At 40.6% G+C, this 12,831-nt stretch overlaps 1 protein-coding gene across 1 annotated transcript in view; it reads left to right on the top strand.

Moving 5' to 3' along the window:
- Positions 1-12,831, top strand: part of LOC138968325 (neurobeachin-like) — a gene marked incomplete in the record, with an annotated part of 320,875 nt that overhangs the window by 72,728 nt on the left and 235,316 nt on the right. The window contains 5 exon segments of the mRNA XM_070340879.1: positions 1,217-2,293; positions 6,355-6,480; positions 8,338-8,502; positions 10,798-11,397; positions 12,669-12,795. Of these exon segments, the coding sequence (XP_070196980.1) occupies positions 1,217-2,293; positions 6,355-6,480; positions 8,338-8,502; positions 10,798-11,397; positions 12,669-12,795 (2,095 nt within the window).

The following is a 12,831-nucleotide window of genomic DNA, read 5'->3' as shown; positions in this document are numbered from 1 at the left end:
TACACAGATCTCCCTGTTGGCTGGTTCTATCATGTCTCATGTGTCTACCTCTGTCTGTCATGTCTCATGTGTCTGCCTCTGTCTGTCATGTCTCATTTGTCAGCCTCTGTCTATTATGTCTCATGTGTCTGCCTCTGTCTATTATGTCTCATATGTCTGCCTCTGTCTGTCATGTCTCATATGTCAGCCTCTGTCTATTATGTCTCATGTCTGCCTCTGTCTATCATGGCTCATATGTCTGCCTCTGTCTATCATGTCTCATATGTCTGCCTTTGTCTATCATGTCTCATAATATGTCTGTCTCTGTCTATCAGTATTATGTCTCATATGTCTGCCTCTGTCTATCATGTCTCATATGTCTGCCTCTGTCTATCATGTCTCCTCATATGTCTGCCTCTGTCTATCAGTATCATGTCTCATATGTCTGCCTCTGTCTATCATGTCTCATATGTCTGCCTCTGTCTATCATGTCTCATATGTCTGCCTCTGTCTATCATGTCTCATATGTCTGCCTCTGTCGATTAGTATTATGTCTCATATGTCAGCCTCTGTCTATCGTGTCTCATATGATTGCCTCTGTCTATCATGTCTCATAATATGTCTGTCTCTGTCTATCAGTATCATGTCTCATATGTCTGCCTCTGTCTATCATGTCTCATATGTCTGCCTCTGTCTATCATGTCTCAGATGTCTGCCTCTGTCTATTGGTATTATGTCCCATATGTCAGCCTCTGTCTATCATGTCTCATATGTCTGCCTCTGTCTATCATGTCTCATAATATGTCTGTCTCTGTCTATCAGTATCATGTCTCATATGTCTGCCTCTGTCTATCATGTCTCATATGTCTGCCTCTGTCTATCATGTCTCATATGTCTGTCATGTCTCATAATATGTCTGTCTCTGTCTATCAGTATCATATCTCATATGTCTGCCTCTGTTAATCACGTCTCATATGTCTGCCTCTGTCTATCATGTCTAATATGTCTATCATGTCTCATATGTCTACCTCTGTCTATCATGTCTAATATGTTTGCCTCTGTCTATCATGTCTCATATGTCTACCTCTGTCTATCATGTCTAATATGTCTACTTCTGTCTATCATGTCTCATATGTCTACCTCTGTCTATCATGTCTAATATGTCTACCTCTGTCTATCATGTCTCATATGTCTACCTCTGTCTATTCATTGTCGGGGACTCAATCTCTACATGCAGCCTGGCAGAAACTCAGCTCGTCCGCTATGCCACTTCTGCCCGACAGCGGGTCATCATCGTCGTCGATCATCACTAACGGGTCAGCGAGCAAGAACGGTGAGAAAACTGACGAAAAAGATAAAGAGAAAAGGGAGGAAAAGGAGAAAGAGAAGGAGAAGGATGTCAGCACGGCTACTAAGAATGGCGAGAACGAAGAGAAGACGAAAAGTGAAGATGTTGAGCAAAAAGGGACGAATGAAGACGAAAAGCCAAAAAGTGGGGATGCTAAGGAGAAGACGGGTGTGGAGAAAACTAGTGTGGACGATACCAAGTCTGATAAGGAAACTCATAAAGATGACAAAGAAAAAGAGAAAACAGACATGGCGAATAAGGGAAGTGATAAGGAAAAAGAGACAAACGACACGGACAGAGATAAAGATGACACAGAAGATAACAGTAAAACTGGCGACAAAAACATCACCCCCAGTGCCAAAGAAGAGAAGAACGTCGCTGAAGCTTCCTCTGATGATAAAAATGATGTGAAAGAAAGTGCTGACACTGTTGAGGCAAGTCCAGATGCCAAGGACACACCTAGCAGCACAGCTGATTCTGATAAAGAAGCAGCCAAGGCTAAAGATGCAACCAAAACGGAAACACCAGAAAAAGAGTCCGGAGTGGCCTCTAACAACGATGCTACCAAGGCTAAAGATGCACCCAAAACGGAAACACCAGAAAAAGAGTCCGGAGAGGCCTCTAACAACGATGCTACCAAGGCTAAAGATGCACCCAAAACGGAAACACCAGAAAAAGAGTCCGGAGAGGCCTCAAACAACGATGCTACCAAGGCTAAAGATGCAACCAAAACGGAAACACCAGAAAAAGAGTCCGGAGAGGCCTCAAACAAAGACACAGAAAAACCAGCTGAAGACACAGAAGCCTCCACCAGTTCAAACCAGAACGAAGAAGAAATGGAGAAGAAGGAGGAAGAAGTGACCAAGAAAGACGTCGAAGAGACGGAGGAAAAAGAGAAAACACAGGATAACAATGCCGAGAAGAAAGACAACGACGAGAGCGAGAAAACTGTGGACGTGAAAAAGGGTGAGAGACTTGATGTCGTCGCTTCTGTCAACTGTTGCACTGTAACTCCCACGTCCGGCCCCTCCACCGCTACCTTGTGTATCGCCCTTGTTGCCGACGACAACGGTGACAGCAGTATCCTGGCGCGAATGACTGCCAGCAGCTTTGAGCTGCTTGACACTGTCGTCGCGTCAGGTTGTGTGCTTTCAATCGGCTTGCACTGCATGCTGGTGTCGTAGTCTGCACGCTATTTTTTATTTTTTTATTTTTTTTGTAGTTTATTTATGTATTTTATTTTATTTAAAAGAAAACAAAAATGTTTATGTTTTTATGTATTTATTTATGTATTTATTTCCTTATTTCTGTCTTTATTTCTTATTTTTTACATTTATTTATTTATTTGTTTGTTTGTTTATTTTTATTTTTGTTATTTTTAAAATTAGAGAAACATTCTCAAATCCTCTTTATCAATTTGAGATGTTTTCATTCGTGTGCGCTTTTTCTGCCTCCCCACCCTCCCTTGCCATTTATTTGTTTATTCATTTATTTCTTTATTTTTAATATAGAAAATATTCTTAAATCCTCCTAATGATTGGGATTAGTTTTTGTTTGTGTAAGCTTTTTCTGCTCACCCCCCCCCCCCCCCCCCCTCACCACCATTTCCAGATGTTTCAGTTAGCTTTTCTCCCTCCTTCTTGCCCCACACGTCCCAGCAATGCACACAATCCTTGCAACAGATGAGTTCTGGAGAGAACTCTGTCTGGGTTTTGATTTGCTTTGAAAGAGTTGTGCCTCTTCAGTACAGCGAGGCAGACAATCATATCATTATGATATCTGACGTGTCGAATAAAGTCAATCCTGGCATAGGCAGTGAATTGTGCGCTTGGATGAGCATATTTTGAAAAGAAAAGGGCATCATACACTGCATGGAACCCCCTGGGCGGGGATGTAGCTCAGTCGGTAGCGTGCTGGATTTGTAGTATCACATGTTCAGTGTGACATCATGAATGCTTTAGTCTAACATATTAGTTGTATCATTGACGGACGAAGTGGCGCAGTGGTAAGACGTCGGCTTCCTAATCGGAAGGTCTTGAGTTCGAATCCCGGCCGCGGCTGCCTGGTGGGTTAAGGGTGGAGATTTTTCCGATCTCCCAGGTCAACTTATGTGCAGACCTGCTAGTGCCTTATCCCCCTTCGTGTGTACACGCAAGCACAATACCAAGTGCGCACGGAAAAGATCCTGTAATCCATGTCAGAGTTCGGTGGGTTATAGAAACATGAAAATACCCAGCATGCTTCCCCGAAAGCGGCGTATGGCTGCCTAAATGGCGGGGTAAAAACAGTCATACACGTAAACCCCCACTCGTGCAAAAAACACAAGTGTACGTGGGAGTTTTAGCCCATGAACGCCGAAGAAGAAGAAGTTGTATCATTGTTTGCCACAGTGTTTCGAACAGGCGTAACTCATTCACAGCCAATACAAACTCCAACAGAGCTATTTCAAAACATTGTCTATTCTGCCTACACTTTTGGTCATCTCTTTGTTGTGACTTTTAAATGACCTTCACTAATAATGTCCTTGCTAAGTAATCTCTGTATTATGAGTGTTTTGTTTCTGTTTATCATTTTACCGTCACTCTTTGTGGGTGTTTTCCTTGACTTTACATTGTGATGTGTTTTTGTGCTTACGTGTTTGCTAGTGTATTTATTCCTAATATAGACATTTGCTGTTGTGACATTTTGTATCATTCTTGTGGGGTGGGTTTTTTGCTTTTTAGTTGATATGGGTGGTAGGGGGTAAAACTAAAAGAGGGATTAGAAAATGTATTGTTCATAGCACATGCACAGGATGTTGTCGGATTTGTTAGCAGCTGTGGTAACAGTAGGTTTGTTTTGCTTTAGAAACGTAAAGATATCTTACATATTGTTTTGCTTCATTGTGTAATTTTTATGGTTGTTTTTTCTGTGTAGCCTCCCGTAGATATCACTTGAATTTCAGTGTACTTGGTAAGAGTTTGTACAAATCAAAGAAAACGCATGAAGATGTAGACTAGAGGAGTGGAATCACAATAAATTGTTTTCTTTATGTGACAATATAGTTGTGTTGCACGCTTTCATTTTCAAGCAAAAGAGAAAAGAAAATGCAGATCAGCTGTTTTTCTTTCCTGGTAAAGTTTTTTTTTCTTTTTTTGACTGACATGCGAAGCAAAAGTGAGTCTATGTACTCACCCGAGTCGTCCGTCCGTCCGTCCGTCCGTCCGTCCGGAAAAGTTTTTCTTTATTACATTTAGTCAAGTTTTGACTAAATGTTTTAACATAGAGGGGGAATCGAGACGAGGGTCGTGGTGTATGTGTGTGTGTCTGTGCGTGTGTGTGTGTAGAGCGATTCAGACCAAACTACTGGACCGATCTTTATGAAATTTGACATGAGAGTTCCTGGGAATGATATCCCCGGACGTTTTTTTCTTTTTTTCGATAAATACCTTTGATGACGTCATATCCGGCTTTTTGTAAAAGTTGAGGCGGCACTGTCACACCCTCATTTTTCAATCAAATTGATTGAAATTTTGGCCAAGCAATCTTTGACGAAGGCCGGACTTCGGTATTGCATTTCAGCTTGGTGGCTTAAAAATTAATTTTTGACTTTGGTCATTAAAAATCTGAAAATTGTAAAAAAACACAAATGTTTTTATAAAGCGATCCAAATTTACGTTCATCTTATTCTTCATCATTTTCTGATTCCAAAAACATATAAATATGTTATATTTGAATTAAAAACAAGCTCTGAAAATTAAAAATATAAAAATTATGATCAAAATTAAATTTTCGAAATCAATTTAAAAACACTTTCATCTTATTCCTTGTCGGTTCCTGATTCCAAAAACATATAGATATGATATGTTTGGATTAAAAACACGCTCAGAAAGTTATAACGAAGAGAGGCACAGAAAAGCGTGCTATGCAGCACAGCGAAACCGCTACCGCGCTAAACAGGCTCGTCACTTTCACTGCCTTTTGCACTAGCGGCGGACTACGGTCATTGTGAAAAAATGCAGTGCGTACAGTTTCATTCTGTGAGTTCGACAGCTTGACTAAATGTTGTATTTTCGCCTTACGCGACTTGTTTTTTCTTCATGTGTGTGCTTGTCATATTGCAGATATTTGTGTTATTTGCTTTCAGCAGCCTGCTGTTAGAATGAGACTTTTATATGTGTGATTCTGTTGAAAATTCACACACAAATCCATTGGCCATGGTTTCCAACATTGATAGAAGTTTCTAGATGTTTCTAGACGTTTTATGAATGTGTTTTTACTGTGACTGGGTGTCTCTTCATTTTTGTTATAACTTTCTGTACGATTTTTTTCCCACATCTTACATTTATGTTAACAAATGCTCTGTTTAACAAATGTTTATTGAAGGTCATAATTAACCAATTTCATGATATCAAAAGGCAGTCTACATAAGAATTGAGGAGCAGCACTAGAGGTTTCTTTTTTGATTTTCAAAAATATACAGCTGTTGTTGTTTTTCCCCCTTGTTTTTCAACATTTGTTTGGAATAAAAGAAATAAGAAAACACACCCTTTCTTCATATCATAATACATTAAGTGTGTGTTCCAAAGTAGTTTTTGTTCAGATTAAGACTGATGTTAACAGAAATACTATATGCTAGTAGGGATGAATGAATACCTTTTGAATGCACCGAGTGGTGCTGGTAGTGAAACTGTATTTCAAAGACGCTCATAATGTTAGCTTACCATATTTAGCAGCTGTGCTTTCCACATTTGTGTTAAAATATGGTGCAAGTTAAGCTCCTAGTTAAGTACATTGAGTCTCATTTACTGTATTGTTTTGCTTGCTTGGATAATTGGTAATGCAGAGCACATAAAAACAATTGTTTGTTCTTGAGGTTTAAAAAAAAGTCCTTTTCTTTTTAGATCCTGTCTTTATATATTGTATACATGTAATGATGAATAAACATGATTTTTTTTCTCTCAAACACTTTTAAGTTTAAGTATTCAATAAACTGAAGCATATTTCTTTGCCACAGCAGTAATCTTGATCTTGTGTTTGTGTAACAGAAGAGATAGAGGAAGAGGCGAGAGAGGAAAAAGGGGAGGAAGAAGAAGCAGGAGGGGAAGGAGAGAAGACCGCTGAAAACGGAGAGCAGAAAACGGAGGAACAAGCGACAGCTGACTCGAAAGAAGGTGAGTTGCTCTTTCTCAGTCCCTGTTCCACAACAAAGAAAAAAGTTTTGTAAAGTTTAATTCACTTTTATAAATGTATATTAAAAGAAGTTTGAACTGATGTTGATATTTTAAAATGATATAGTCGGTATTGTTTTGGGTCCGCAATGATATAGACACATGCATATATAGTCATAATCCGTGATTTTTGTATTTTTGAGTTATGACATCCTTATCTTTTCACTGGAATAAGCTTCTGTGTATGTTGAGTTATGACATCCTTGTCTTTTCACTGGAATAAGCTTCTGTGTATGTTGAGTTATGACATCCTTGTCTTTTCACTGGAATAAGCTTCTGTGTATGTTGAGTTATGACATCCTTATCTTTTCACTGGAATAAGCTTCTGTGTATGTTGAGTTATGACATCCTTGTCTTTTCACTGGAATAAGCTTCTGTGTATGTTGAGTTATGACATCCTTGTCTTTTCACTGGAATAAGCTTCTGTGTATGTTGAGTTATGACATCCTTATCTTTTCACTGTAATAAGCTTCTGTGTATGTTGAGTTATGACATCCTTATCTTTTCACTGGAATAAGCTTCTGTGTATGTTGAGTTATGACATCCTTGTCTTTTCACTGGAATAAGCTTCTGTGTATGTTGAGTTATGACATCCTTGTCTTTTCACTGGAATAAGCTTCTGTGTATGTTGAGTTATGACATCCTTATCTTTTCACTGGAATAAGCTTCTGTGTATGTTGAAACAGTTTTCATTTTTGAGTCACTTGAGAAAAAGTGACTCTATGTAATTGGTCAGTGTTAGTCTGTCCGGCCGGCCGGCCGGCCGTCCGGCCAGCCGGCCGTCCGTAGACACCACCTTAACGTTGGACTTTTCTCGGAAACTATCAAAGCGATCGGGCTCATATTTTGTTTAGTCGTGACCTCCAATGACCTCTACACTTTAACGATGGTTTCGTTGACCTTTGACCTTTTTCAAGGTCACAGGTCAGCGTCAAAGGAAAAATTAGACATTTTATATCTTTGACAAAGTTCATCGGATGTGATTGAAACTTTGTAGGATTATTCTTTACATCAAAGTATTTACATCTGTAGCCTTTTACGAACGTTATCAGAAAAACAAGGGAGATAACTAGCCTTTTCTGTTCGGCAACACACAACTTAACGTTGGGCTTTTCTCGGAAACTATAAAAGTGACCGGGCTCAAATTTTATGAGAACGTGACTCATTGTGTTGTGAATAGCAATTTCTTCCTGTCCATCTGATGCCTCATATAATATTCAGAACTGCGAAAGTGACTCGATCGAGCGTTTGCTCTTCTTGTTGTCTTTTATTTTTATTTTTGTTTTGTTTTTTCATGTACCCACATGGGGTTTCCTGAAATAAATTCTTTGCCTTGCCTTGCCTTGTTTCTCACCCGCGAGAAGGAGGGGGGGGGGGGGGGACCCCTTGTTTTACTAATGGTGCTGCAAAAAAACAGAGCAGTAGGGTGTGTCAACAGTTTACCTCCGGGAAGAGAGATCCATGGGGACCTGGTAGCTCAGTTGGTAGAGCACTGGACTTGTTATCCAAGAGTCACGGGTTCGAATCCGGCCCAGGATGGACACGGGTCAACTTCATGAGCAGATTCAGAGATGGTATCCATGTTCCACCCCCGTATCACCACTGTGGCACGTAAAAGATCTCGGTCATTCTGTCATAAGTGCAGGTGGCCGATTACACCTAAACCCGCACACACCTGGGCAGCGCCACTCTGTTGCTGCTAGCTTTCCACTGGGAGGAAGCGACCCAAATTTCCCAGCGATGGGACAATGAAGTTATGAAAATGAAAATGAAAAAAGAATGTGTACTGACCTGATGCAGATGCTACAGGGGGCGAGACAGCAAGCGCAGAGGGTGCCGCCAGCAAGGAGGAACCAGCCGAGGAACAACCCCCAGCGACCACTGATGACGCTGAGAAGGAACCCCAGCCCTCCGCAGAGGGCAAAGAAAAGCCTGAGGAAGAGGTCAAAGCACCAGCTGCAGAAGGTAAGATAGGATAAGATAAGAAAACTTTAATGTCCATTTTCATTTTACACAAACATTGACATTTTTATTTTGGTACCACATCGCATTTCTAATAACATAAGACACGATAAAAAAAATTTTAGGGTGAAAGTCGCTTGTCGCTTGGTCATTTCTATGCTTAAACAAATGAAGCAGAGAGCTGTTTAGAGATCTGATAAAAGTAAACTCTCACTTACACATGAGGCATGTGGTATGCATTTAGAGCGCTTACTTCCCTTTGGTTAGCACATTTTTGACTCACATGCGAAGCAAAAGTGAGTCTATGTACTCACCCGAGTCGTCCGTCCATCCGTCCGGACGTCCGTCCGGACGTCCGGACGTCCGGACGTCCGGAAAACTTTAACGTTGGATATTTCTTGGACACTATTCAGTCTATCAGTACCAAATTTGGCAAGATGGTGTATGATGACAAGGCCCCAAAAAACATACATAGCATCTTGACCTTGCTTCAAGGTCAAGGTCGCAGGGGCCATAAATGTTGCCTAAAAAACAGCTATTTTTCACATTTTCCCCATTTTCTCTGAAGTTTTTGAGATTGAATACCTCACCTACATATGATATATAGGGCAAAGTAAGCCCCATCTTTTGATACCAGTTTGGTTTACCTTGCTTCAAGGTCAAGGTCACAGGAGCTCTTCAAAGTTGGATTGTATACATATTTTGAAGTGACCTTGACCCTGAACTATGGAAGATAACTGTTTCAAACTTAAAAATTATGTGGGGCACATGTTATGCTTTCATCATGAGACACATTTGGTCACATATGATCAAGGTCAAGGTCACTTTGACCCTTATGAAATGTGACCAAAATAAGGTAGTGAACCACTAAAAGTGACCATATCTCATGGTAGAAAGAGCCAATAAGCACCATTGTACTTCCTATGTCTTGAATTAACAGCTTTGTGTTGCATGACCTTGGATGACCTTGACCTTGGGTCAAGGTCACATGTATTTTGGTAGGAAAAATGTGTAAAGCAGTTCTTAGTGTATGATGTCATTGCTAGGTTTAGTTACCCTAAAGGTCGAGGTCAAGCATGTGAGTCGTATGGGCTTTGCCCTTCTTGTAATGCTTGTTATGCTCTCAGGTGCCAGGAGATTCGTTCCGCATAACTCTCACTTACTCTTGTTGCACATGTTAACACTTACCTCCCTTTCTTTCTCAGATCTTAAAATAGCGCTCTGGTTTATTTGATTAAAACATTTTTTAAGGGTAATAATTGCAACTCTTGACATAGCTGTTTGATGAGATTTTGACAGCGATTTTTTGTAAATTTACTTTGCTGCTTGACTGTTCTTTTTTCAATACCTGTTGTTTGAACACATACATGTGAACACGTGTGAGTCTTGACTGACTTTTCAATACCTGTTGTTTGAACACATACATGTGAACACGTGTGAGTCTTGACTGACTTTTCAATACCTGTTGTTTGAACACATACATGTGAACACGTGTGAGTCTTGACTGACTTTTCAATACCTGTTGTTTGAACACATACATGTGAACACGTGTGAGTCTTGACTGACTTTTCAATACCTGTTGTTTGAACACATACATGTGAACACGTGTGAGTCTTGACTGACTTTTCAATACCTGTTGTTTGAACACATACATGTGAACACGTGTGAGTCTTGACTGACTTTTCAATACCTGTTGTTTGAACACATACATGTGAACACGTGTGAGTCTTGACTGACTTTTCAATACCTGTTGTTTGAACACATACATGTGAACACGTGTGAGTCTTGACTGACTTTTCAATACCTGTTGTTTGAACACGTACATGTGAAGACGTGTGAGTCTTGACTGACTTTTCAATACCTGTTGTTTGAACACATACATGTGAACACGTGTGAGTCTTGACTGACTTTTCAATACCTGTTGTTTGAACACATACATGTGAACACGTGTGAGTCTTGACTGACTTTTCAAGGTTTACGTCCTCTTAGTATATTAGGACATGTACATAATTATTGGTAATACGCTGAGGATAGGGTCTTGTATTTTCTATGTCTTTGTGTGTTGGCATTGCATGTAGAAAATGCTTTGCATTCCTGGGTGACTTACAAGACATTTCTGTCTTGACTGCTTTCAAAACTATCGTAGGAGCATTTGTGTGTTAAATCTTACTTTCCAATCTTGACCTTTTCTCAGGTACTTTTTCACAAATATTTGGTTTTAACTTTTTAATGAGATTTTGACACCCAGTTAAGTGCTCATACAAATAATCCCATTCACACTGCTTCCACCTTGTTCAGCCGAGACAGTCAAAGCAGAGAACGGCACATCAGTAGCAGCACCAGCAGCCAGCCAAGAGGCCGACAAGATTGAAAAGAAGGACCATGCTACAGAATCAGCACCAGCAGCCAGCCAAGAGGCTGACAAGATTGAAATGAAGGACCATGTTACACAATCAAAACCACAATCAGAAGAATCTACAAACGGTGAGGCCGCAGAAGCAAAAACCGAGCAGCCTAAAGCAACCCCACCCAAAGTAGGCGCTGAGAAAGACGAGGACAACCAAGATCCGCAGACGGAAGAAGAAATCCTCGAAGAACGAGAAGAGGCGGAAGGCAGCAGCAACCAGCCAATCGCATCCATTTCCGTCAGCCAGAAGCCGGCGGAGGGAGCCAGTCACGCGACGGAGCCGCCCAAGCCGAGCAGTCTGGATCTGACACATCCAGACATCCCCGACCATCTGCACCAACTTCCCGCCTCGGATGGTGGGTCGCTGACGCAACGCCTGGAGAGGGCGCTAGGATCTGTGGCCCCCCTGCTGCGGGAAATCTTCGTGGACTTTGCTCCCTTCCTGTCCAAGACCCTGATTGGATCGCACGGCCAGGAGCTGCTTATTGGAGGTGAGATGCGGGTGATTAAAGAATGGAGTTGATGTTAGTTTACGTATACTGTGTGACAGTGTAATAACTGTAGCAGACCTGTTTACCCTTACGATTATGGCGTAATTTATTACGATTTTCTGAAAAAAATATGCCATTCCGCTATCCGTGTCAAGACTACGATTTTCATAAATAAAACAAAATTTAAAAAAAATAAAAATAATTTATTTTTTTATTTTTTTATTAATTCACATGTTTGGCATTGTTTTTTTCAATGGCAAAATGGGGTGAAAAAGCACAGGACTGACCAGAGAGCATGTCTGTCTGATGGCGCAAGTACAGTAGAGAAGCGCTTGACACACTGAAAAAGGCCTACTATGAGCAAAAGAAAAAGAATCAGTGATGCATGTGCTTTTGATGTGATCTTCTTTGAAATTATGATGACTACAAAAATTGACTGATGTGTTTTGTTTGTGAATGATGGATGATTGCGTTTCGCAGACACAGTTGTCATATGCGTTGTAATTGGCGACGAATGCTGGATGATTACTATTTTTGTGCCAGGATTACTATTTTTGGGGCTGAGCATTACTCCAAAACACTTCGGGGGTAAACAGGTCTGCTGTAGGGACAGGATATAATTTTATTTGAACTTCGTGACGCACAAATCCAAAACAGATAAACTGCTAACGTTCCAAATCAAGAATAAAAAAACAAGAAAGGTAAAATTATTGGAACGTTTAATTCACAATAAAATAAAACATTCACAAGATTCTTTGATTTTGTTGATTGCTGCGACCATCTTGGAGACAGTCACAGATAAGTCACAGCATCAATCGTTTTTGTTGTGTCTCTCGTTTGTCCACTTGAAAGGCCGTTAAAATGATAGGTTAAGTTTCTTGTGAATGTTTTATTTTGTCGTGAATTGAACGTTCCAATACACCAGTTAGCATGGAACGAAGAGGGAAACTGGAAGAGGAGGAAGAAGAAAAACACTCCAAATAAATCTGCGCATGTGTTTAAATCAACCAGAAAAACAAGAAAAAGCGCGTGTTTGTATGCCCGATGTAATCTTACACTCTTTCTTCGGACACTCAAAAGCAACTTCGGGGCTGGAAGACTACAAAATTGCACTTTCTGCAGACTGAATCTACGCGTTCTAATCAACAGGAACAAAAAGAGGAAAAACAAAAACACTCGAAAAAACGATTTGCGAATGCGTGAGTTCCGAAATGTTCACAGTACTGTTGACTGGTGTATAGTTTAACTTTTCTTATTTCTGTGTGACACAGGTCTGGTGACGCTGAAGCAGAGCACGTCTGTGGTGGAATTGGTGATGTTGCTGTGTTCACAGGAATGGCAGAACTCGCTCCAGAAACACGCTGGTCTCGCCTTCATCGAGCTGGTCAACGAGGGAAGGTAGGGTGTGAGGCTTTGAATCTGGCTGTTGGGTGT

Source organism: Littorina saxatilis, linkage group LG6, assembly GCF_037325665.1.
Source record: "Littorina saxatilis isolate snail1 linkage group LG6, US_GU_Lsax_2.0, whole genome shotgun sequence".
Lineage (NCBI taxonomy): Eukaryota > Metazoa > Mollusca > Gastropoda > Littorinimorpha > Littorinidae > Littorina > Littorina saxatilis.
Note: the sequence above shows the minus strand (reverse complement) of the source record. Positions and strands in the feature narration are given on the sequence as shown.